Source organism: Telmatherina bonti, assembly GCF_933228915.1.
Source record: "Telmatherina bonti genome assembly, chromosome: 6".
Lineage (NCBI taxonomy): Eukaryota > Metazoa > Chordata > Actinopteri > Atheriniformes > Telmatherinidae > Telmatherina > Telmatherina bonti.
In genome coordinates, this window is record NC_136624.1 from 30,389,544 (window position 1) to 30,414,404 (window position 24,861).

Consider the following 24,861-nt stretch of genomic DNA (forward strand, 5'->3'; position numbering starts at 1 on the left):
GTAAAGCACATCCAATTTCCTTTACTCTATCCTGGCTGTTTACTTTACACACTTTTAATAGTCCCTCTTCCAAGGATTATACACTACAAAATGGAAATGAGGTATGTCAACACAAATTAAACAAATGGCATAAATCTCAAGAATGGAGAGTATGTACATGTGGTTACATACATGCTGGTTAAATATATGCACTGTAGGCTATGCACATTAGATCGACTACAGCTATAACAGGGTATCTTTTTGGTAACAGTTGGAAGACACAATTCTATTAGAGAGTCCTTGCTTTAGGGTCAGTCAGCTGATGTGACGACGGTGGATTTGGGTTGTTGGCATCCTGGGCTAGGGGCACATGAGGAAAGGCAAAGACTCCTGAAGGGATGGGGAAAATGAACCCAGGCCACTGGTTAAAAGAGAGGGGAGTGGAAAAGGCTCTGAACCGAGCAGGAGACTGGAGAGGATAAATGTGATGGGTAACAGGAGGTGGGCTGGCCATCACTGTTGGGCTGTCCGGCCATGGTGCTGACAGAGTGTGAGATTCTACACCTGTGGCTGTCCAAGATGATGCCTGAAAATGTTAGACAAAGTCAGCTAAACTGAACACAAAGCACTTATTCCCAATGAAGATAAACAACTCAGTTTACAGGGAAACAGTGTTGGAAAGCAAAATGTACAGAAAGCATAAGATTTAAAAAGCATTGAAAACCGGCATTTATTCTAATAAAAAAAAGAAAAATGATAAATAAATAAACATTTATTCTAATGATCTAATAATAAGTGGCCATATTAAGCAATAGGGCCTATTATTATCTGGTAAAATAAATTCATTTTGATTTCCAAGTAACACTTTTTGGTACAGTAGCATGTTTATAATTGTGTATTATTTTCACAACACACTATAAATGTTTTAATTAGAGGGAACATTTGTAGTTTTTACAGTTAAATGTTTCAGTTATTCTTTGATCTAAAATTTCTGCTGGTCTTTCCCACTACAGAGTCACACTGGTAACGTGTTCAAAATGTGGTTCGGTTTTATCTAGCTGAAATAAGCTAATCATCCTCTGAAAACTAAATGTGTTAAATGGCAGCATCTCACAAAAGCCTGTACATTCTTTGTTCATAATATTATCATTCACAGATGTGTATTACTTTGTCCTTCCCATTAGCATTCCAGGTGATACCTCTTATACTTACTTACATACTAATTTTTAAAAATGAGCTTTTATCAAATTATTTACTTGCCCGTGTTTTTTTTTTTTTAGATAAAATGTTCCCTTACAGTATTAAAAATATGCTGTTATCAAATTGTTCAAGCAAATGTTGAATCTTTGGTATTGTTTCATTTGAAGTCTCCCAGGCTTTTTGGAAACAGGGTCGTGTATCGTAAATTGTTAGAGAACAACCACAAAACTCACATCTGAAGCACTAGCAGACTGCTCAAGTGATGGAGGCACATCCTGATCCCACAGCTGCTGTCCACGGATAGTCAGAGTGTTGGTACGTGGCCGGTGGGTGACAATTAAAACCTCTTGGGCCCAGTCATCCATCAATCGCTGAAAGTCTTCAGGCGGGTTATTTTCATTAGAGCTCATGGGAGTACCACAGTATGTGCCAGTCTTGTTGTTGCTATTATTAGCCTGAGCTTGAGCCAAACCCATCACAGGCTGAGGAGGAGGAGGTGTGACACCACTCTGTATTTGCTGAGATTGATTTACAGCTCCTGATGCTGAAGCTCCAGATCCTGAGAATACACACACAAACACACAACATGACCGCACAAGCAATAAAGCTGACTAGACTGATAAAGGTAAGATAATAATAAATGCATGCATGTTGAGATAGCGTAGTACTACATACTGCTGCCTCGCTCTTTACCAAGACATAAACGCTTCAAAGTTGACCCTGCAAGATAAAAAATAAGCGCTTAATATAAATTTCTGTCCCCATTAGCAGGCAGTAGTATTCAGGACGGGATGCACTGCAAACAAAGATATTTCTATCACAACATCACATTTACAAATGGTTAAAGAAAGCCATCAGACTCCTTAAACATGACAATGGATATATTAGGAATATCATGCATGTGAGTGCTGTTTCACTGTGCATTTCTAAAATACATAAGAAACAGAGATGAAAAGCAGAAAAAGAAGTGGAAAAGTGAACAATTGCAGTATGATGATTTAGTTATGATGCATTTGCCATGCAAAGGCTCATACAGTATATGAAGCAAAGAAGATAAGTCACAAAAATCTAGTGCAAAGTAGAAACTGTTAAATTAAATACCTTTAAAATGCTCATTGCCACCAAACGGAAACTTGATTATCCAAACCTCAAACATTCAGAAACATTGCAAAGACCCAATAAACAATAACAAGTAGAAATGATTTATTACTATTATTATCATTATTATTATTATTATTATTATTATTACACTGGGTAAAAGTTTGGTGCAACTTTGGAGCAAATCTTTTCAAATTTGTGAATCATGTTTGTAAACAACCTTTCAAATAATCTCTAAAATAGAAAAATATTGATTTAAAGTGTTGATTCTAGAAAATAAACAACTCCTCAGAGGTTTGAATAAGCAACGTCAAATGTCTGTGTAAAATAAATACTGTAAGAAGGCAAGTGTCACAAAGATGAGACCAAGCAAAAGAAAAGCCAGAAGTGGAGCAGGAAAATAGTTTGGAAAAGAAAGAAAAATAAGATCTGAAGTAGATCTATGTGAAAAACAAAAAAAAATGAAGCTATGCAGGAAGAGAAGAGATACAAACAGATAGACAAAGACACAGGCCCACTGAGAAATCTAGCTCGTGGCTTGCTACTGGATTTGTAGGTCATTCTCTCAGATGGTTGAGGGTAATTAGACCAGCCTGTAGAGGAGCAAATCAAGGGAAGAAGAGACGACAGGGTAAGAGGAGCCCACACTAAAATACCCCAAGGTATTCAACAAAAAAACAAACACACACACACACACACTCACTCAAACAAACGAACAAAAAAACCCCATTAAAACTGTTTTCTTTTGCTTTTAATAACAACAACAATAACAATACTATCCTTGCCATTCTGGTGTGTGTTGCAGGTGTTACCTTGTCCAAGGGGAACTTGTGTGCCTGCACCGGCTCCATGTAGTCCGGCGTAAATATTATCAGAAGACAAAGAGCCTTTGAGAGAGCAGGGCTGCTGGGTCTGCACAGACTCTGAGGTTGAGCTGGGGAGGTGGCTGGTGCACGATCGTGCTCTGCTGTGAGTGTGGAAAGATGTTTTGGCTGGAGAACCATTTAAACTCACTGTGGGCTCACCTGCAGCTGCAGCAGCACCTGAACACACATAGATGCATAGGATGGGTGTTAACATCCACCATGGCTGAAGACATGAATTCTACTGCTCCAGAATTCACAGAAAAGGAACTCACTGGATCTACTGGAGTCACTTGTTTTTGTTGTGACGTTCCTAAACTGCTGAACTAAAGGGCTGAGAAGTTTTCCTGGCTTCAGTCTGTGCTTGCTGGACCTCTTTCTACGATTTGTATGTGGTGCACCATGTGAGAAACCAAGGCCTGGGGGAGGGACTTTGCCAAGTCTGCGGTACAGCAGCTCCACTTCCCCCCGCTGATGGGCCTGCAGCTCGGAGATCTCCCTCAAATGTCTGCAAGGATAAAGGCAGGCATACAATGGTCATTTATCAGCTAAAGGACAAAATGTCTCATGAACAGCAACTATAAGGCAAAAGGTCAACTTCACTTCTCTCTGAGCCTCTGTAGCTCTCTTTGTATGTCAGAGTCCTCCATCTCTGAGTCATTATCGCTGCTGGCATAGGCTGAGCCGTGCACGCCTCCATGCCTACTTGGTGAGTCGGAGCTCTGCACACTGCTGCTGCGACCGGTGCGACGAAGAAAGGCCACCGCCCTCTTCATGAGATCACTTCCTCTGCGCTCAGACCGATGGTGTTTAGATGGTGTGGCAGGAGCCAGCTTGGCAGGGCTGCTCTCTGCTCCGGAGTCTGAGGAGAGGAAGCGAGCATGGACCGTGACATCCACAGGGACAGAGTTGGAGGTCAGAGCGCGAGGCAGGGATCCCTGCTTTGCCATGGAAGGAGGTGTGTCCAGGTAGAAATCAGGTGGGGCAGAGTAACGGCTGCAACGGGTTCTCTGTGTAATGTCATCCTCAGTGCTCATCACAGAGAAACGACCAATTGTGGTGGGGGTCGTCATGGTTTCTGCCTGCGCACGCTCTTCATTGTATTCCACAGGATGTGCGGGCGAGGCGGCGCTGCTCCAGCTTCTTTGCTTCACATCTCGTCTGTTGGTTACGTCAGGAGGGACAGAGACGAGCTACAGAAAACAAGGAAGGGATGAACATTTACACACCATGTTGCATCTGTAGCAGCAAATGGTTTGGATAACTAAATACAGGGCAGCTCAAACAGTGGTTTCCACTTCAGGATTATTTTTGTTGTTTTTTTCTGAAATGTTAGTTTAAAATGTTCAAAATATACAAGGTCAAATGATAAATATCTAAATAATCAATTATGCATAAAGAAGAAGAAGCAGCCAGGAAAAGGAAATCTGGGCTTTCCTGTGTAAACTATATCTGTTTCATACCTTAAATCGCCCTCTTGTTCCAGAGCAGGAGGTAGAGTGAGGGAAGTTCCTTCTTGATAAAGAAGCTACAGGAACATTTCCAGAACAGGGAATAAGAAACTAACCAATGGAAACCGATTGATGCCAGTCGTGTCATGCTATACATACCGCATACTGCTGAGTCACTCAGTGTGCTCAAACTGTCCATTCTCTCTGGGATTTGAGGCTTATGGATGTGACAGGATAAGAGATTAACAACAATAAGACAAGTAAGAAGTAAAGTAGCAGCTATTAATGATCTCTGGGACATTCAACAAAATAGTTTCATTGAAGCTAGGCGGAGCACTTCTTTTAATAATCTTTTAAGCTTCTAAAATAAATGCTTTTGCATTAAAATCACATGCAGCTCAGCGAAGCACATCAAAAGATGTAATCTTGTGCAGACAGTGTTATTGTACATACCAGCTGTTCTCCTGTCCTGTAGCGTCCCTCCCCTATGGGCCCTGGTGTGCTGTTTCCTGACCCTCCCGTAGCACTGTCTGGGCCAGGGGGAGACTGGATGTACTCTGTGCCAGATCCTGGTGTCTCTGCGGTGCCGCCTGATGGATACATAGGAGCATATTCCTGGTAGAGTAAATTCCTTAGTTTTTCATCCAGAGTTTTAATAGTGCTGTCGACAAAGCCCCCACGGCCCAGCCGTCCTTCACCATCCGACTCACTGGGCCCTGCACCATGTTGGGATGGTGCTGGGCTCTGGGGTAGTGAGGACACTTTGGCCCCTCCCACAGTGGAAAAAGGCTGATGAAGAACCACAGGCTGCTGCGGCCGCTCGCCGCGAGCTGCCGGTGTATAGGAGACAGAAGGTGGCTCTTTGGCTGAACCTGGCTCCTGAAGGGGAAGAGGAGTGAGAGGAGACCCAGCCTGTGATGTGCTCACATCTAAAGACAGGGGCATGACCAGAGGACAGCAAGGCACCTCATCAACAATAGAAACAGGACGTGGTAAATCAGGCATCTGCTGAGCTGCATGTATAGGAGAGATGGAGCCCAGAGGGGATTCCTGGGAATCTTCCACAGGGAAAGTTGTATGTGGAGATGATGGGGGCAGTGCCTGAGCTCTGGCCGGCTGAGCTTGGTGAACACTATGCTGCAATAAGTTGCCTGTAGGCTCCACTGATGACATTGACTGTAGAGTCGGGGGTGCAGATACAGGAGGTGACAGAGTGGCCAACATGAGCGGGTCTGTGTTGGATGTTATAGGAGGACTGCAAAATCCATAAACGTCATAGAATCCTCCACTTCCACCGGACATCGTAGAGGATGATCCCTCCTCTGCAAGATGATGAAAAGAAAAAAAAAAAAGCTGGAATATTCAACATGTTTGAGGTCATCATTCAGCTACCTGCAGAGCTAAAGAAGTATTTCATTCAGCTACCACCAGACAGAGCTGTTGTTCAGTTCAGCTGCCAGATATCATGCTGACATTGTTATGTAGAGGCAGTCACCTCTAGAGGGCCTTGCAGTGACACTGTCACCAGGCTGGGTGGTGGCTGAGCTCCCAGGAGACTGCGTCGCTGTCCCATCAGAGGGTGTCTCCTGACTGGATGTGGGTGTCTCCTCCACAGGGCAGATTATGAACCATCTCTTTCCTGTGTGAAGAACTGTGATTCACAAGTTCAGAAAAGAGCCATAAAAGTCCATGAGTCAGTGTGAATGCAGAAAGGATTCATCAGACATGCATATGGACATGTTTTATCAACATAATATTTTGTTACCGTTTTGCTGATAGACAGGCTGAGGTGCTCCAGGCTGGTGAGTCTGTGGAGGGATTTTTAAATGTGAGCCTTGTCCTCTGCTTATGCATCTTTATATTTGCCCAATTTGTTCATACCTCTCCAGCTGCGCTCTCAGATGTCTGGCCTTGTAGAGGACTACAACTTAGTGTTGTGTGGCTTTCACCCTCTATGTCTTCATTCAGCATATCTTCAGCTTTGTCCACAATGTCCTTCAGCTGGTCAATGAAGATCTCTTTCTCTAATAGAAGGATAAAGCCATTCTCTACCTGTAGACATTTAGTTGTGAAGATGTTTAAATTATATGTAAATACATTTATAAACTTAAAAAAGGCCAATTAAATAAGACAAAAAAAGTACATTCGGAAAGAATTAAACTGACCATGTAAGTGGCGATCTCCTCTGGAGCATCGCCATCCAGATCAAATTTAAATGTCACCATTTTGTGGTTGTGTGTTTCTAGTTGACATTCAACCATTTTATCACCAGTGTTACACACCTTGGAGAGGGTGAAAGGGCAGCAGTCAATACACTTAGAGATAAGAACTTTAAGGATATTATTTTTACTTCATGACTCACATTGAGCATGCTCAGTTTGGGTTTGCTGGTCTTTTCCTGCCTGGAACGTGTACGGGCAGATTTGCGGTGGTGTTTCCTGTGTTTTCCATCCACCTTGCCCCCAGTAGCAAAACTTTCGTAGCCGTCACTTGCTTCCTTTCCAGATGCTACATCAGAGTTGACGCTATTAAAAGAAAATATTAAATCTTTTTATTGCCTTTAGAGTGGCTTTTTATTTTCAGGGTACGAAATTTAACACAGACAAACAGACTAAAACAAATAAAATCTGTGAAAAACTGGATACACACCTGTCATAGGCAAAACTGGATAATGACAACGGTTTATCATGAAACACATCCTGAAAACACAAAAACAGCCGGGTATTAAACACTGAGAGGTCATTGGTAAAGGTTTGAGTTTGTACCTAATGTGATGTGGGTTGGTATTTGTTTCTTTGTTTTCCTACTAAGTTCTGCTTTTTAGGGATTTGCTTGTAATCATAAATCAGTATTACAGGGAAAAAAAAGCACACAGTGTGGCTTTATCCCTACCTCTATACAGGGCTCTTTTTGAAGGGTGCTAGAGGCAGATGTCTCTAGGTTTTGCTGAGTTGTAGCCAGACTGACACACTCAGGCGCTGAGCCTGTTGTCTGGATGCCAGCAGACTGCAGAACTGGAGCTGCGGCTGTAGCTGTGACAGGAGCTGCACACTGAACTGGTGCTGGCAGGGTGACAGGTATTGGGCATGGGCTGGAGATTTGGGGTTTACTTGTGGCAGATAATGCATCTGAGCTAACAGAAGAGACCATTGTTAGTTCAACAATGAGACCTGATCCAGATACTGGTGCATGAAATGGGGCTGAGCTGGGAGTTTGAACTGTTGTTGATGCTTGTATTGGGATTGAATTTGGGGCTTTAAGAAGCGTTGGGGCTGGTGTCTGAGACATAGCTGCAGTTTGAGCCGATACTGGGGCAGAAGGTTGATTTTGTGCTTGCACCAAACTTGGAGTCTGTGTTGGCGCTCGAGTGTCAACTTGGTCAGAGGCTGAAACTGAGATTGAGGCTGAGGTTGGGACTGAAGCCGGTGGCGAAGTAGGATCGATAGAAATGGCCAGACCAGCTGCAGTAGTTTCTTTATCTGCTCTGCTTCCCCAGAGTGGCGTCTGACTAGCAGGCAAAACAGGTGGAGCTGTAGCCAAAAGTTGAATATCTCCCAGATTTCCGTGTGGAGCAATCATCTGTAACAAGAACATTACAAACAACACGTTTAAGCAGATGCTTCTCAGTTTAACCGTTTACCTCTGAATCTTGACTCGCATGCCCTGCATGCATTACATCAACCGCACGGACACATTACCACCTTACTACAGACTTCTCAAGACCGAATCATTACAGTGAAAAGTGAGTGGCATATTCACCTGGACAGGCTGTTCAGCCAATTCCTGCTCAGGATTGGGGGCGGGGAATGGGGTGGGTTGCACCTGAGAGAGAGGCAAGGCATGGGTGGAATGGAAACTACCAAGGTTTGACTGAGATGTGGGAAGGCCACCCTGCTGTTGTGGCACTGCAGGGGATATGGCCATGGCAAGAATTGGAACAGGGAGTGTCATACTGGGCACATGCTGGGGTGTGGAGAGAGGAGTCTGAGGGGTGCCGAGGGAAGGTACAGATGTCAGGACAGTGTAAGGAGTGAGAGGAAGGGAGGGAAGGTGAGGTGAAGGTGAGTAGTAGGAGCTAGACATAGGAGTGTCACTGCTGCTGTAGACAGACAGCAGAGGAGTTGGGGAAAATTTGGGGGGCATGTGGTTCCCTGTTTGAACAACAGGATATGGTGAGGGAAACTGGGAAAGAAAAGGGAAAATGAAATAAAATGAACAAAGACAGCCAGTGGATAGATACAACATTCCCAAAGACCCTCGTGTATAACTCAGTCCTGCAACTTTGTGCCCATTAACATTTTTCCTTTTTGTTTGTTTGTTTGGTTTTGTTGTTAACCAAATCATACGTTTAGTCTGTTTTTGTCACCAATGCTCCCACAGCCTACCTGTGTGCTGATCTGCAGGGGCAGGAGCTGAGGAAGCACATCAGGAGGACTCAGGTGTGATGCAGACTGGTCAGAAGAAGACTGCTATGAAACAAAATCAAACATTATTTCTAAGGTTTTTCATTTTTTTCACGTTGGCATTTTGAAGAACAAACAACAAACACATTTTGTGTTTTACTGGTTCAAAATAATCCACAGTGACACAAGAAGTAGACAGCTTATAATTGTGTGTGTTTTGGAGTATGCTGCCCTACCTGAAGTGGGACAGCAGATGGGAGCTGGGGCTGAAGGGAGGAAGGACAAGAAGGAAGGAAGCATAAACCATAATATGAGAATTCTCATGCACACACATATAGTGTCTCAAAAACAGTGACGAGTCACATATTAAAAAACATTGAGATTAAAATAGAGTAGCAATGCTTACTTTGAAGCAATGGAATGTTATTTAGAGATAATCTGCATCTTAGCATTTAGGTACTAATTTTACATTTACTTCCTACTGCAACGTCTCCTACATGGCAATAAAAGTCCTCTATATCAGTGGTTCTCAAAATGGGGATAGTACACCCCCATCGGGGTCATGAGATCATTTCAGGGGTTGCCAGGTAATTTTAGAAAATATATAGCCTACATTTATCAAATAATTTTTGGATTTTTACCAGGGCTGTCTAAATTAACCTTTTATTGGGCAAATGACCATATTTGGTTACTTCATCAGACATAAAAAAAAATGCCTCTGAATGCTAGTCCATGAAATCATAGAACCACACTGAGTTCTCCATAACCACCCAAGATCAGGATAGAGCTCAGCTATTTCAATGAGATCAGTATTTAGCAAAAAATCTGAAGAAAACTGTAGCTACTGACTACTAACTACAAGCTTCTGTTATTTTAGAACTAAAATAGTCCTGTTATATACTCCAATATAATAAAAACACCTTTTATTGTTGAAAAGGTAAATTTCCAAGTATTTCTATGAGTGCCCCATTAACTCAATGACTGCCAAAGATGTCTTTTGACTTCTTTCTGAATCCAAATGGTCACTGGCAAAGACGCAAAAAAAAAAAAAAAAAAAAAATTGAAAAAATGTCAAAATATGTTTTTTGCCGTTTATGTATATGGGAAGCCAATTTGGATGTCAAAATGTCCCAAAATGCCCACCCTAAAGACGCCCCGAAGCATATATCTAGCCAAATGGGTTTCCACAAATGCAGTCCCAGAATTCTACATTACCTTGTCAGAGTAGTGAATCAAAACCACCAAAAACACCTTATCCTCCTTATTTAAAAAGATTTTGAAAGTTTCCCAGCCTTACATTAAGAGGAAGGCTCCGAGATGGCCTACTTGATATTTCACACAATTAATCAGAAACACCAATAAATGCCATTTTGGGTTACAGCTAAAAAATTTTGACAACCACCGCTTTACATGACAGCAGTGGACCCTACAAAAAAATCTGAGGTGCTCATCTAGCCTCCAAACTCCCCAAACATCAATCTGACTTAATCCAATTTCATTGTATCAATGTCGATGTTTTATTTTTATCCACATTTTACAAAGTGCCTTAACTTCTTTGGAAACAGGATGGCATTTTGCTGAGATGAGCCATCCAAAAGGATTTGTATTTATAAAAGATTGCCTGGCTGAACTGCATCGGATTGCTTTAAAATATTTGCTTTGTAATAGTCTTTTCTGTATTTTTCTGTAGTTGTGGCCAAGGGCCTGTCACTGTTAGATGCATGCGGTACCTGCTCCTGGCTGGGCTGAGCAGTAAACTGTGTCTGTAGAGTTGGAGCTGCAGCTGGGAAGCTCTGTGCCGTCTGTCTACTCGGATGTACAGTTGGGCCTGGTGTTGCCGGAGCAGAAAATGTCTGTCAAAAAACCAAGAAGATACCACCTTTATTAAACTGTGATCCTTAGACATCATATGACAGCTTTGTATCTGCGGCAGCAAATCAAGTTCAAGATTTTGCACTTCAAAGCAGGAGTTGTCACTAGTAAGAAAGAATAAAGGGATGTTTTTAGTGGTTGGCACCATTCCCTGCTGGAAGTTAAAATGGAAAAGGTAACTTGCAGCATCAATACACTGTCACTCAGGCATCTAGTTCATTGTAAGGCAATGTATAAAGGAAGCAAGCTGAACTAGAAATGGAAAAGAAGGACCAGGCTGGTTGTTAAAAGGGGAGAAGCAGCTGGTAGAATTGGTTGCTGCTGCTGAGCCATATCAGGTCTACATGAAGTCTCCTTCTCTAACCTACCAGTGTATCTGGTCTGCTTTCAGTGTTGAGCGGCGATAGCAGCAGATTCCTGTCCGGACTTGGAGTACACCAGAAAGGGACATCCATGGTCAGACTCTTGTCTAAAGGCTCAGTTAAGGAAGAACTAGTGCCTTTTATTGCTGCGGGGCTGTGCATTGCATGATTGGCACAGCCCCTATCAGATAGGGTGGGCGAGCTGGTCCTGCGACTGACAATGTGATGGAGGCAGTAGTTGAGAAGGCTGAGATCTCCACCTTCATACACGCTCCGAGGGAACATCACTGAGGGTGTGGAAAAGTGGGAAGGTGATGTCGCCGTGGGCGGCTGACTGTTTGGTGACGGAGCAGAAGATGAGGCTATTACAGAAGGCAGAGTGGCTGGAGAAGACCTCGGCAGATGAGGAGATGTGGGTAAGCTTGGAGGAGTTTGGGTGGATGCAGAAAAAGTGCGTTTGTGTGTGTGGCCTAGTGATCCGCCTCCCTTTGTCCTGTCCTTGAGGAGAGACATGCAAGCTTTACAGCGGTGACGGTGGGGCTGTGGACTGCGTGGCACACTCAGATGGACCTCTGAGGGAGGTTGTAATTTCAGGGGAAGGTAAGGTGAATCACAATGAATTGCTGAGTCATGAGGAGAGTGTTGATGCCGAGGTAAGAGAGGAGATAATAATGAGGGCTTCTGAACAGCCTTTGAGTGCAGGTAATCTGCAGCTGAGTTATCTTGAAACGGACACAGGCAGGGATCTTGATTCTTTGTCTTAATCAGAGAGTGTTTCCTACATTGAAACGTCTCAACCAATGAGGCGCTGCCACGCCTAAGACACATCATACTCTCAGTGATGAACGGAGTCTCATGGCATACAAAAGGATCACTGTTGTGACGCTGAACAGGTTGTCGATACAAAAAAGAAAATAGAAAATTAGATATAACAGAAAAAATAGTTGGAACAGAGAAAGAAAGTGAAAAGAAATGAAGCTGCTGTAGAAATAAGGCTGCATGTACTCACTGCTGGACACTGATAAGGCCCCTGGTGCATTTGTACTGCAGGCTGTTGAAAAGCCCCAGGATGCAGTTGACCTGTGGTTTGCTGGTAGGCTCCCTGGTGTAATTGCGTAGATGCATGAGAGTAGTTTTCTTGTGAGACTTGTGCTGTGGGTTGCTGGTAGGCTCCCGACTGCAAATGGTGTTCAGTCTGCGCAGGAGGACTGCAGACCATATGAGCTGTGGAAATGGGCTCTGGAAGCGACTGGTAGGTGCCGTTCTGCTGATTGTTTAGATCATCTAATTGCATGGAGGAGCTCACGCCACTATCAGCTGTAATGACAGAGTGAGTAAAACAAAACAATTCACCACCAGAACCTCTGCAGGGATGATAAACAACATAGTAGGACAGTGTGAGACAGACACTGTGATGAAACATGTAAGTGGAATTTATATTCTGAGTGATGCTGTGTGATTACTTTAATTAGCTACTCAGACACTTCAGCCACCCCCAGTGTTTCTTTCTGTCAGCTCCACAAATAACAATTTAAGATATGGTCTATGTAATCTGCTTAAATCATAGAAGAGATGCTTTAAACAGTAGTTTCAGGATTTATTGCACTTTTAAATTCTTACATGTGGCAGATGTGGTGACAGGCACAGTGCAGATGAGAGTCTCTTGGTCCTCATAATCTGTTGAGGCCAGCGTGACTCTCTGGGGTGCGCTGGTACCGGGTACCTGCAGCAGGCTCTGCTGCATCTTCTTCACAGCTACATCACTGTTTCCATTTGTGGAGACAGTTCGCTCCCTCCTCCATTTGATTAGAGCCACACGGTCTCTGATTGACTTGCCAACAATCTTTACATCGCACTCCAAGAAAAATCCCGATTCAACCTGCAGGACACAAAATACATGCATCAGATCAGACATAAAATACTTCCAGGATGAAACTAAATATCTCCGTACAGTAAATCAAATTTATTTTCTGAACCACTGGCTTGTTTACACCAGTCTGTATGGAAAGGCAAAGATTAACTTATAAGTTGCTCCAGTTAAAAAATACAATATACACCTTAAGACTGTCATTACAGGCACCAACCTGCAAAACAACTGACCAGATCATATTTATATCAGAAGTAATAAAAGGAAAAAATGGCTGTATCGTTACCAGTGAATATGGATTTACACACAAGATTATTTGTGATAGAAATCAGATGAAAAATAGGCACATATGAACAACAAGTTAGGCTAATATTAAATTCACATCCATATCAGTTATCTAATTGATTATCATGAAGTGATACACATCATTGCTTTGGCTTCTTGCAGTTTGAAAATCTTTACAGATAAGATGTGGATTGTTTTTCTCAAAGAGGTTGTCTTAACTGATTTCAGCTGACAACTGCAATAACAAATATGTATATTCAATGGTAATGGCTGAGTATGGAAAAGATGCAATTAAATGCTAGATTCAGTCTCACCACTCAATAAAATGTGAAGAACAATAAATAAAAAAAAAAAAATCAACAGTGGGACTTCAGAAACAAGAAAGAAAGGAAACTGTTAGTGTTTGCAACACCTTCTTAAAAAATTTCTAGCTGTCACCCAGTCAGTGATGACGTCATGACCATATGGTCAAAGGGAACATAAACAGCTGTTTGATATTTCTCTTTATGATATTTTTCTTCAGAAACTGTTTATTTTATATACATTTACCATTTCTTGAGCAACCACTTCGGGAACTTCGTTCACCAAGTCAAAGGTAAACTCAATGGCACCGGTGTCTTTGTATTTCCCCTTCAGCTTCTTAGGATCTTCAACCCACAGCTTTAGAGCAATAGATGATTTTTTTCCATCATCCTCCTCATTAAGCTCCACCCTTACACCTGTGTCCTCTGCAAAGTAGGCATGATTCAGGAGGTCCTTGATGGAGTACCTGCAGAAAATACACAAACAACAGCTACTGCTCTGTATCAGAGGATACAACAACGCTGCAAAGCAAAATGGAGTATTCAAACCAAACAACTGTATTAACATGAGTCTGCAGCAGCAGAAAGAAAACCCTGCAACATTTTAAGGATCATTCTCTGCAACCTGCATAAAGAAGGCATCATAATCCAAGACAAAACCACTCACCTTTCTTCCCACCTATGACAGATGCATTCCCCGATTATTTCCTTTATTTCTGGGTCACTGACTTTGCTATAGCTGGCAGGTTTCACGCCCTGAAAAGCAAATCAGCTTGTCTCAACTCACAAACTGACACGTTTACAACAGCCTCAATTACAGTAGACCATGACTGGGAGCAAAAGACTGCAGTGCCAAAATAATATTAATTACTTTCAACATAATATTTTATTCCAAACGTTTCTGCTGTGGGAAATAAAATGAGGTTACTGTGCAAGTGGAATTTTGGACCTCAGGAAGAGATAAAAATGTCTTCTCACAGAAGTTTAATAAAATGCACCACAGAAGAATTTAATACTGCAGCTGAGTAGCATGAAAGTCTTAGCAAACAGACATTTAACATTGTTTAAAATATTTATATTCATGACTTTCATCAATTTTGGAGGGTTTACATCTAGCATTTTAACAACCATTTAGCAGTTTAGCCAAAGGAGCCTCTTTCAACAGCTGAATGAGTTTAGTGTTAAAATTGTTATCATTCATTTAAACCACAGTGGCAGCTGTTTAAGGTCACCACAGATCTCACTGTAAAGTCTGTTTTTATTGTCCATTTTAACATGCTTCATGTTAGAATTTAAGGATGACTTATTTAACAAAATATAGCTCTGTGTTTCAACATTTTTTAAAATAAATGACCATTGGGACTTCTCAATGCAAGGTATTGAATGATGGGAAGAGTGAGAATTAAAAACATTTACATAAAGCTGCCACTGAATTACTCACAAATGCAACCTTCATTTCACATAGTAGCAATAAAATGAAAATTAAAATCAGGCATGCGTGATAATATAAACTTGCAACAAGGAATGTTATTATTTAATATAACTGTACTTTGAAGTTCCTAATAATGATGGTGGGTTCTAACAGTCTAAAAAAAACTCACACTGGTGACTTTGCGGTAGATCTGAGCAGCGTTTTGACACTCTGCATAGGGATATTCCGAGGTGGCCATTTCCAACATACACATCCCAAAGGCGTAGACATCCACAGCCTCATCGTAGTGCTCTTCATACATCTCTGGCGCCATGAACTCTGGAGTTCCTGAAAAATTCATACCAAAGAAATTGATGATTTACATATTTACAGATATTCATTAGTATTCAAAACCATTTAAATTGGATTAATATAGTAAATTAACCATTCATGTTTTATTGTGATCTAAATCTGGTCACTCACTTTAAGATAATCTGTCACTCACTTTAAGATAATTTGAGGTGAAATTTGTTTTTGAAGACTTTTTTAACTTTATGAACATTTATAAAGTTTAAAATACTTCCTAACACTAAAAATGCTTATTTTAGGGAAAATAGCAAAAAACTGAATATCTGCGGGAAGAAAGTATTACTGAGACTTAGTATTATTGAGTTTTGTCAGTTTGCATGTTGGTTTCTATCATATCACATTCAATAATCTATTTAGTGATCACTGGTGGGCTATAGGGGTACTAACTATCTAGAAGTGACCACTCCCATTAGAACAGACACATTTTCTTATATGAAGACAAAAAACTTTGTGTTGATTTATTATCTGTATATTAAATTAACTGTTTTGCATGAAACATAATTTCTGCTTTCACTGGTTGCTTGTTTCGGTTGTCCCCAAGAGCCCAGACAGCTGTTGCTGCAGGGTTTCAAAAGAATATTTTGTCAAGAATATTTATATCATGTTACAAAAATATGATGACTGACCGATAACACTTTTAGCAAAGGAAGCCCTCTTCAGTGTTGCTAGGCCCAGGTCGCCAATTTTAACAGAACCCGTAGGACCAGTGATGAAGATGTTGTCACACTTTAGGTCTCTGTGGATGATCGGAGGTGTCCTTGTGTGAAGAAAGTGGAGGCCTTTAAGAATCTGTCTGCACCAACTCCTGAGGACTTTTGGCTTCATGACCTTAAAGCGCTTCAGATACCTGCAGGGTAAGAAATACATCACAGTAGAGTTGTTTCCACATACATCAGGTTGCTTTCCTTAACACAATGAAAAATAACTGGTTAAATTCCCATCTTTAAGTTTGCCCACACACAACCTTTGGGAGGAAAATGTTTTCATTAAGCTGTTTCTTTGTTGATGTGCAGGCCTGCTGTCTGAGCATCAGACGCCCAGAAACAGCCTTAGCACGAATCCAGTAATAGTTTTATTCTCAAACGAATTCACTTATATTGACTGCTTAAAATTTGTACTGGTTTTTTTTTCCTTGTCCTGTCCAGCATCATGATAGCAGAATGATGGGCTGCTGTCATATTGTGCCACACAAAGTAACTTTATCAAGAGGAACCTTTTGAATATTGAGCTCCCCTTGAATCTTAAATGTTGTTCTTTACTCTTATTTTATTTTAGACTTTTTAAAAAATTTGTTTCATGCCAAGTTTAGCATATAACCAATATAATAGACCGAACCAGAGTTACAGCATAAAGAAGAAGATGGGCAGACGAGAGAAGGGAAGAGATGAGATATGAAAAAGAAAGTGAAAGGAAAGCTAGAAAAGAATCTCAACGACTACCATCAAACCTAAACAGAAACAGGCAACCAGCTTCTACTCCTGTAAAGACGGAGTAAACATCCGAAGGGAACTAAGAAAACACAACAGACAATAATCAGGAACACTTGTGGGAAGAGAAACTGTACAAACTATGAATAACAAACCCAACAGCAACAGATATGTGTGTGTGTGGGCATATGTGTGCATGTGTGCAGTGGTGTGGGTGTGTGTAGGTTTGTGTACAAAATAGTAGGGGTGAGTTGTGTTGAAGGATCATGCAAATGCAACCATGCTCCCCCCCCCCAAGGATCAGAGGCAAAACAAAGAGAACCCCAAACCCTGGTCCACTAGCCGGCACTACAGATTACAGAAGTGAGACAGCCCACCACAGGAACGGTCAGCTGCCCACCCACAAGGAAGGAGGCAGAGGAGGGCCGCTACAAACCCATCTCATCCCACCTCAATCCCTCCCCATTCAACCAATTCCTCCCACGCCATGCTGCCGACTCAACCCACCACTCCAGACCCCTACAACAGATTCAATCAACCTTACAGGGAGCAGCCGAAGTGGTCCAGAGGGCAGCAAGCCCCACAAAGCTACATCAACACACAACCACGCACACTTCCACCTCATCCATTTTGTCCATCCATACCAGAATAAAGACATAATCCCCCTTCACCTGTGTTTTTAAATCGATACTCATGCAGATACACACATTCACTGGGTCACCTGGGGATTACATGCCACTCAAGTAGCAGTTTGTCCCACCCCTTCCTTTCCTTCCCCCTCTCCTTTTTCCAAGGTGTAGCATCATGAGCACCTCTGGGCAGCTGCAGGCACTCAGCAGCGATGCCAGCCAGGACCCCAGGCCAGAGACTGGGAGATGTGTGTTTAAATTGGTAAAGCTGTGAAGCTCTGAAGGCAATGCCTTCCAGTGGACCACCTTAAGAGCCCCGCCTGCTATATCCCACACAGATCGCCTGAAATTAGTGCTCAATACATCCTGTCATGTCAATTCAGTTTTTAGTAATGTTCTTGTATCACAGTCAAATATAAGGTTGAATAAGGACGACATAAAAGTTACATTCAAGACATACTGTCCCATTGACACTCACGTTTTAAGTGTCCCTGAGGTCATTAACTCCGTCACCAGAACGATGCACTTTTTCCCTTTCACTGGTGATTCCCAGAAGTCATAAAATCGCACGATGTTGGGGTGCTGGAGAGCCTTGAGCATCTCTGCCTCTTCCTTGAACCTCTGCCTCTCAGCTCTGGATAGCTTCCGTTCCTTTGGAAAATAAAACAAAAGGATGAATTTCTAAAACATTCGGTCTTTTTAATTACTGCTGATTAAGCCTTTTCACCAGAGAAGCTGGAGGAGAGACAAATATATCAAATTTAACAAGTTTGATCAGTGGTGAAGCAACAAGAAGAGAATCAACTGTTATTATTTTTAGCATTTTCTTATTTTCTCTGAGTTTTTCTTTTTCCAAAAGAAAAAAAATATCCTTTTTGACCTCATTTTAGCAGTCTCCTTGCTTCAGGAGCGGGGCTCTGTTGCCTCAGGCTCTTGTTTGGAGTGAAAACAGCTTTGGCATTTTGAATGATAAACATGGGGGTCTGTCCCATTAACTTTTTGTTTCACCACTGTGTATAAAACACAAAACTAAAACAGCTCAGACGCAAGAGTGGAATTATTACATTTTCAGAAGACAGATGAGTAAATGCCCTGTTTCATTTTGGTGTTGTGACACAGAAATATACCTTTGTCTTTATAGACAAGCATGAAATTATATCATGTCTTATTTTGTAAAATAAAATTTTAAAAAATCCCTTAAGCTCCTGCTGAATACTTTTATTTCTATCATAAAACTGGAAACATTGAACATATTTTTTTTCCTTTTTTTAAAAAAAAAATAAAATATCCAAACTGCATCAAGACAAACTAGCTTTAGCTTCTATACAAGTTTGAGCAGATCTGTAAATACTAGATCAATATTTTGGGCCCTGCCTTCCATGAAGTGTTGTATAAATAGTAAAGCAGCTGATAGCAAACAATCCCTACATTTCTGTTTCTCTCCAGTCAGCAGAGCAGATATAACCCAATAGCTACAGCCATGACAAAAAAAAAAAAAAAAAAAAAACTTATGTGACCTTTGGATTTTCTCATATGACAACCTTGTGGGCACATTTCAAATGGAGACAACTAGGTTGCACGTTATGCTTTAAATGACGGGGACGCACAATAAGTTCATGCTCTGCTTATAGTGTTGACTACTGACTGATACTGAGGAATCAGATTTCACTCACCGCCCATGATGACCTGTACAGAGCAGGCTCTAATGCATCTTACACGGCACGCTGCCATTTTGGCCTCCTATATGATTGGAATTCATACTAAACATGAATATACTTACAATAGGCTTATCTTTATGTACCTGTTGTTCAGCGTTGTTGTTCGCATACAGATTATACAAGATACCAAGCAGGGCGTGTCAGCGTGAACTATGATGTACCGAGATGCTGAATAAAGGGAACTGAGTAAGAAAGTACATTCATAGCACACATCGATGTCAAATGCAATGTGTTGAGGACAAAACGCCACCGTTAAAATAAGAATGAGGAGTTGCAGTGGATCATATAGTACATGTTCTACACTGTCCTTAGCTGAACTCACTGTCTCCCTCTCTCAGCTGTGTCTTGGTGCAGAGGGCTGCATCAGCAAAAATCCTTCTCCAGATATATATATATATATATATATATATATATATATATATATATATATATATATATATATATATATATGTGTGTGTGTGTGTGTGTGTGTGTGTGTGTGTGTGTGTGTGTGTGTGTGTGTGTGTGTGTGTGTGTGTGTGTGTGTGGTTAACACTACTGGGATTTAAATCCTGTTTACAATTCATTACTTAGTCATCAGACAAGATAAATATTACTTCACAACTTTAAGACGGGTCTATAACTGGTGTAGTATTTTGGTATTTTATTGAATCGTGAGCTTGTATTTTTGGGATAAACTCGCTCTGCAGATGTCTGATCATCATTTAAGCAGATGAATAAGTTAAAAAATAGCTGCTGGATCTGCATTCACACCAGGGCAACCATGTCTTCTTCAAATCTGACTCAAATTTTCTGCTGTCTCATCCTTAGTCCTTCCACTAAACACACACACACACACACACACACACACACACACACACACACACACACACACACACACACACACACACACACACACACACACAATAAACAGACAGTAAAGCCAGAGCACTGGTGTTACAGCAGCTTTTTTGTGAGCAAGCCACACAGGCACAGAAGCTTTGAAGGGCACGGCCTCATCTCCAGGGACAGAATGGTTGAATCATCACTAGATCTCCCCTAAGAACCTGCTCAGACGACACACAGATGCAGCTCACATGCTGCACACTTGCCGTGTAGATTGCTGTGCGTGATGACTAGCAACCTACATATATTTTTTTTATTCAGAATACATTATTGTCCTTTCTGGCATTCAGTTAATAATGTAGAAGTGTTTTAAAAATAACCCCAGTAATCGCTTTCTTTCTTTACAGATAAATAAAATACTTAAAAATAAACTCTTTTATTCACTAAGAAGTATTTGTAAATTGAATATTTATCCAACATTTAAACAAGGGCAATTCAAGCTACAAAAATAGAAAACATGTGATATCACTTGAAGATTATAAATTACGCATAACCATGTCCGGGACTGTGTCTTCCACTGAGCGGATATGGCGCTGGAGGTTGACTTCTAGAAGGATTTATTGCGGTTTCATGTATGAGCCAGACTGCATACCATATCTCAAGTTGTTTGTCCCTAAAAACCAACCAAATTTTAATCGCTTCCCTTACTGTAAACTAAACACATATCATTGCCAGAAGGACCTGTGAGATAAGCACAATGTAACAGTGATTTAATTCTACTGGATGTCTGAAACTGATTGAATGGGCTTTCTATTTTTGTCAATTATTCCCAGGGGCCTGACACAGCTATCCTGACTGCTACAAAAAAAAAGGTGTTTATTTATGTTTTTACTTTAATGGGGCTGCACTAAAACTAACAAATAATTCCTTATGGTTTATGAATATTTTTTATGATTATAATTATCATTTAATGTAAATGCAGCATCAGTTCTGGGCCCTGTGAAAACTGTAGATGATCACATATGTCCATAAGTAAAAGCCATATTTTACGAAACAACGCAACAAATAGTATAATGATTTTGCTGGAAAACAAAGGTCATGCTATATTTACCAAACAAGTTCTAAAAGCCACATCTTACTTCCTTTTGATGTGCCATCTTCTGTCCAGACATTTGCTCTGAACAGACTGAACAGGCTTATCACAATTAGAGCCCTGAAAGGGCTGCCCTAGTCCACAGGTCTGTCTACAGACTAATCTCTGTATCACATGGATAGCATCTAAAATGATTATTAGATTACCACATACTCAGATTAGTGATGCAGAAAGCTGTCACACACTGAAGCTATATGTACTGTGCATTATCCCATCTAATACTTTGTAGGATTTGTCTTTTTTTATTCTGACTAATTAATAGAAGTAATGTTGTTAAGATCATCTGCTGACATGGTTTAGTTACAAAAGCAGAACTGCTTCAGTTGAGTTCGGCTATAAGTTTATGGTGGCGTAATGAGAAGATGGAGAAAAGCGAGTTTGTTTTTTTTTAAATAGCTCTGATATTTATGTCGATTTAAAAGTTCAGACTATAAATTACATTAAGAAAAGCTTTTGAAAACTGGGCACTCATACTAAAATAATTTTTTTTTTAAATATTAAAATTATGTTCCTGTGTGGGTTCTTTCTTTTTCAGCAGGGAACCATCCAACAGACAGGCCTGTAATTGCTAATCAAAGATCAGTTTCACCCCACATCTTTTGTTTCTTGAGAATCTGAAAATAATTGTCAGAGTTTGCAATAATCCATAAATATCAGAGTTCCCAAGGCTGGAAGGCAACAGATCAGGGTGTTTAGGGAAACTGCATGAATAATACTGTAACTTTTTTTTTTTTTTTTTTTAATGTTTCAGCTTCATCTGACTAAAGTTGCACTTGAATTGTGTTTGTGAGAACCACGAACTCAGAGCAACAGGTTGTTCATCAGCTCGAAAAAGCAACAATATCAAACCATGCAGCCTGTGTTTAATGAGGCTAAACCCACCTGCAGTTCACACCAAGCCACTTCCACCCAGGTGTCGGTGTCAAGACCTTTGTAGACGGTCTTGAAGGACCCTCTCCCCAGTTCAATGTCGAACTTCAGGAAACGACCCCCAGGTGAGGTGGACACAGCCTTCATACCTGGCTCCTCTTCATTCTCGTCGCTCCCTGCTTTACCCGTGCCATCAGAGGACATCACATCTGTCTTGGCCTCTGTTTCATCCCTGCCACCCTTTTCCTCAGATGCGCTCGCGCTCTCCGTTGTGCTGCCTTTCAGGCCGACCTGGCTCTCCGTGCTCGAAGTCTCCTGAAGGCGGGTTCCGTGCAGAACCCGGGTCCGATCAACGATGGCCCGTAAGTCGATGCTGAGCACCGGAGTGCTGTTGACAAACTCCGGGGTGTCCACCGGCTGCTCCTCGTGGTCTGACACCCATAAACTCCGCCGGACGAACCTCCGACGAACCGGCCCCTGGTACTCTGTAGAGGGGTACGCGCTGGGGTCACTTGCCCCCCGCAGGGCTGAGTTTTGTATGTTGACATTGTGGTCCGTCCCGTTCTCATACACAGGCCTGCAGGCATTTGCATTAATATCCGAGTCTAGATTAGGTGCTGAGGAAAATGTGGATCCCAGTGGCGGATCTCTGCTTGAATCTTCCGCCGAATTCATCCCCGTTAAAACGTTAAACACTCACCGGTGACATGGTGCAGGGAGAGGATGGTGAGCACGTTTCTCTCCAGCTGGTGGGAATTTGCTGCCTACCTGCAACACTTGCAGTGACGCAGTTCGCCAGCACAGGATGAATGGCCCAATGCCTTGAATTTCTGTAGGACACAGATCATCTCCTTAAAATGTCCATCTCTGAAGATGCATGCTCGGCTCTTCGCCACCTCACGCCCCGGTCCACCTTGCTGCAATACACCACCCAGCTATCCGAGTTAAGCCTGATGTCATTGCCGGGTTCAGCCTATGAGCTCATGAAATCACTTCCCTCCACATTGTATAAGATCCAACACACGCTGTAAAATATGCTCCGCAGACAGATCACCGGCCTACAAGCCCGGATGTTTAATTCGTGCCACGCACCAGGCGCTCCAAAGCCACATCACGGACGGGACGTCCGCGTGCGCAGCAGCCTTCCCTTGCGTGTCCTCTTCATTTACACGCAAGTCGTCGCGTGGAAATCTGAATCGGTTCCGATAGGAGTGATCTCAGCATAATTTCCTTTAACAGTCCTCACCTACTTTTCTCCCCCAGTGATGTTATCCTGGAGCCATAGAAGCGCTTATCAGATTATGCTCACTGCGGCACACTTCCCCTCAGGCTGGATCAGGCGGCTGTCAGTGCATCCAGCTGGTGTGACTCTCTCTTTCTTACTGATTTACATTTCTTTCCTTAAGATTTTGAATGAATAGAATCACTTCCTTGACACAACCCACGCCCCTAGCAACAATACGTATCCAATTACTCCGCACGCTTTCAGGCAGCACCCCTTACTCTCTGATATACACAGCAGCCCTCGTGACGCGCTAAACCTCCACTGGGAACGATGGTCAAGCCCTGTCTAAAGGGTTGTTGCCCTGTTTGGGCAATGGTATCCCATTTAGATCCCGTGCAATGAAGTATGACATCTCATATTGTTTTTTGTTTGTTTGTTTTTTAGTGACTTATGTTAAATTTTGTCTTAAATCAAGCAGGACCAACTTTGGTAATAGTGAAATATTAAATAAGTAAATAAATGATAGCCTGTTAAAACTTTTTTGCTTTTGTTTTTGCTTAACACAAACCTAATAATGGCTTCACATGAATATATATACACAAAGATTCAATTAAAAAACCCACAATAGAATAACTTAACAAGTTCAGACACTATAAATCCACCTAATGCACCCTCTACTCACTGAAATCTCTCTAATCACTTTTAAATGTTTAAACCCTGCACAATCCACATAATGTATGATATGTATTAGATATTCAGCTTTCTTCTCGTAAACTTTGGTCACAAATTGGTTTCATATTAGCTTCTTTTTTTTTTTTAAGTCCCAATGTTCTTTTTCTGCCCACAGAGCTCAACCTGGGTTAGGAAGGTAGCTCTATCAGTAAAAACCTGCTATGATCACTAAGGAAATGTTGAACATAAGGGAAATCAGCGATATGGATGGGGTCAGAGATTACAAAGGCCAGTTTAAGTGGCAATTCAAGTTGTGCCTTGACATTCCATCAATATAGTCCTAATATTTGCCCATATTGATTGATTGATAAATATTTATTTATTCATTTCAAATGAAGATAACACTAAATAAGCAATAGATTAGAGAAGAAGTGCCATACAGCCTGAAAATTCACTCTGTTACAAAATGTTATGAATATTTTATCATATTAAAGTGTTTTTTTGCATTGCTTTTGTGATAGTTTTGTAACCATTGTTCTATCGGTGTATGTTTTGTCTATAGTTGCAGTCTTTTCAATCTTTTGTGCTTACCAAAAATTCGGTGCAATCAGTTGGTTTCTATTATAGGCTATGTATAAATTGGCTTGAAATGATGTGTATGTTGATTTATGTATGTAAAGTGCCCTGTGACAACATTGCTGTGAAGTGGCGCTATACACATAAAGTTGAATTTAATTACTGTGTCTACTGGTAGCTTTTTACATTTTTCCTATATAGCTGTTTTTTTTTTCTTTTAAGATCTGTTTTATGCCTCTTTAGAATATTTTTTCTTGACTGTATATCTTGTTTTGTATGTCTTTTTTGGTCATTTGTGTTTGTC

General features: G+C 41.4%; 1 protein-coding gene across 1 annotated transcript; it reads right to left on the reverse strand.

The window, feature by feature from the left end:
* Positions 1-268: 268 nt before the first annotated feature.
* On the reverse strand, positions 269-22,759 carry wnk2 (WNK lysine deficient protein kinase 2; the record flags this gene model as incomplete). The annotated part of the gene is made up of 29 exons (XM_079242090.1): positions 269-565; positions 1,413-1,738; positions 1,855-1,899; positions 2,772-2,870; positions 3,090-3,320; positions 3,416-3,648; positions 3,744-4,333; positions 4,604-4,668; positions 4,751-4,808; positions 5,045-5,913; positions 6,087-6,242; positions 6,357-6,399; positions 6,473-6,643; positions 6,757-6,873; positions 6,954-7,116; positions 7,241-7,290; positions 7,484-8,170; positions 8,351-8,773; positions 8,977-9,060; positions 9,231-9,260; positions 10,725-10,847; positions 12,238-12,545; positions 12,849-13,107; positions 13,930-14,149; positions 14,350-14,438; positions 15,284-15,441; positions 16,089-16,309; positions 17,997-18,169; positions 22,097-22,759. The coding sequence occupies 29 exons, from the start codon at positions 22,757-22,759 to the stop codon at positions 269-271; spliced, it is 6,951 nt and encodes a 2,316-aa protein (XP_079098216.1).
* Positions 22,760-24,861: the final 2,102 nt, after the last annotated feature.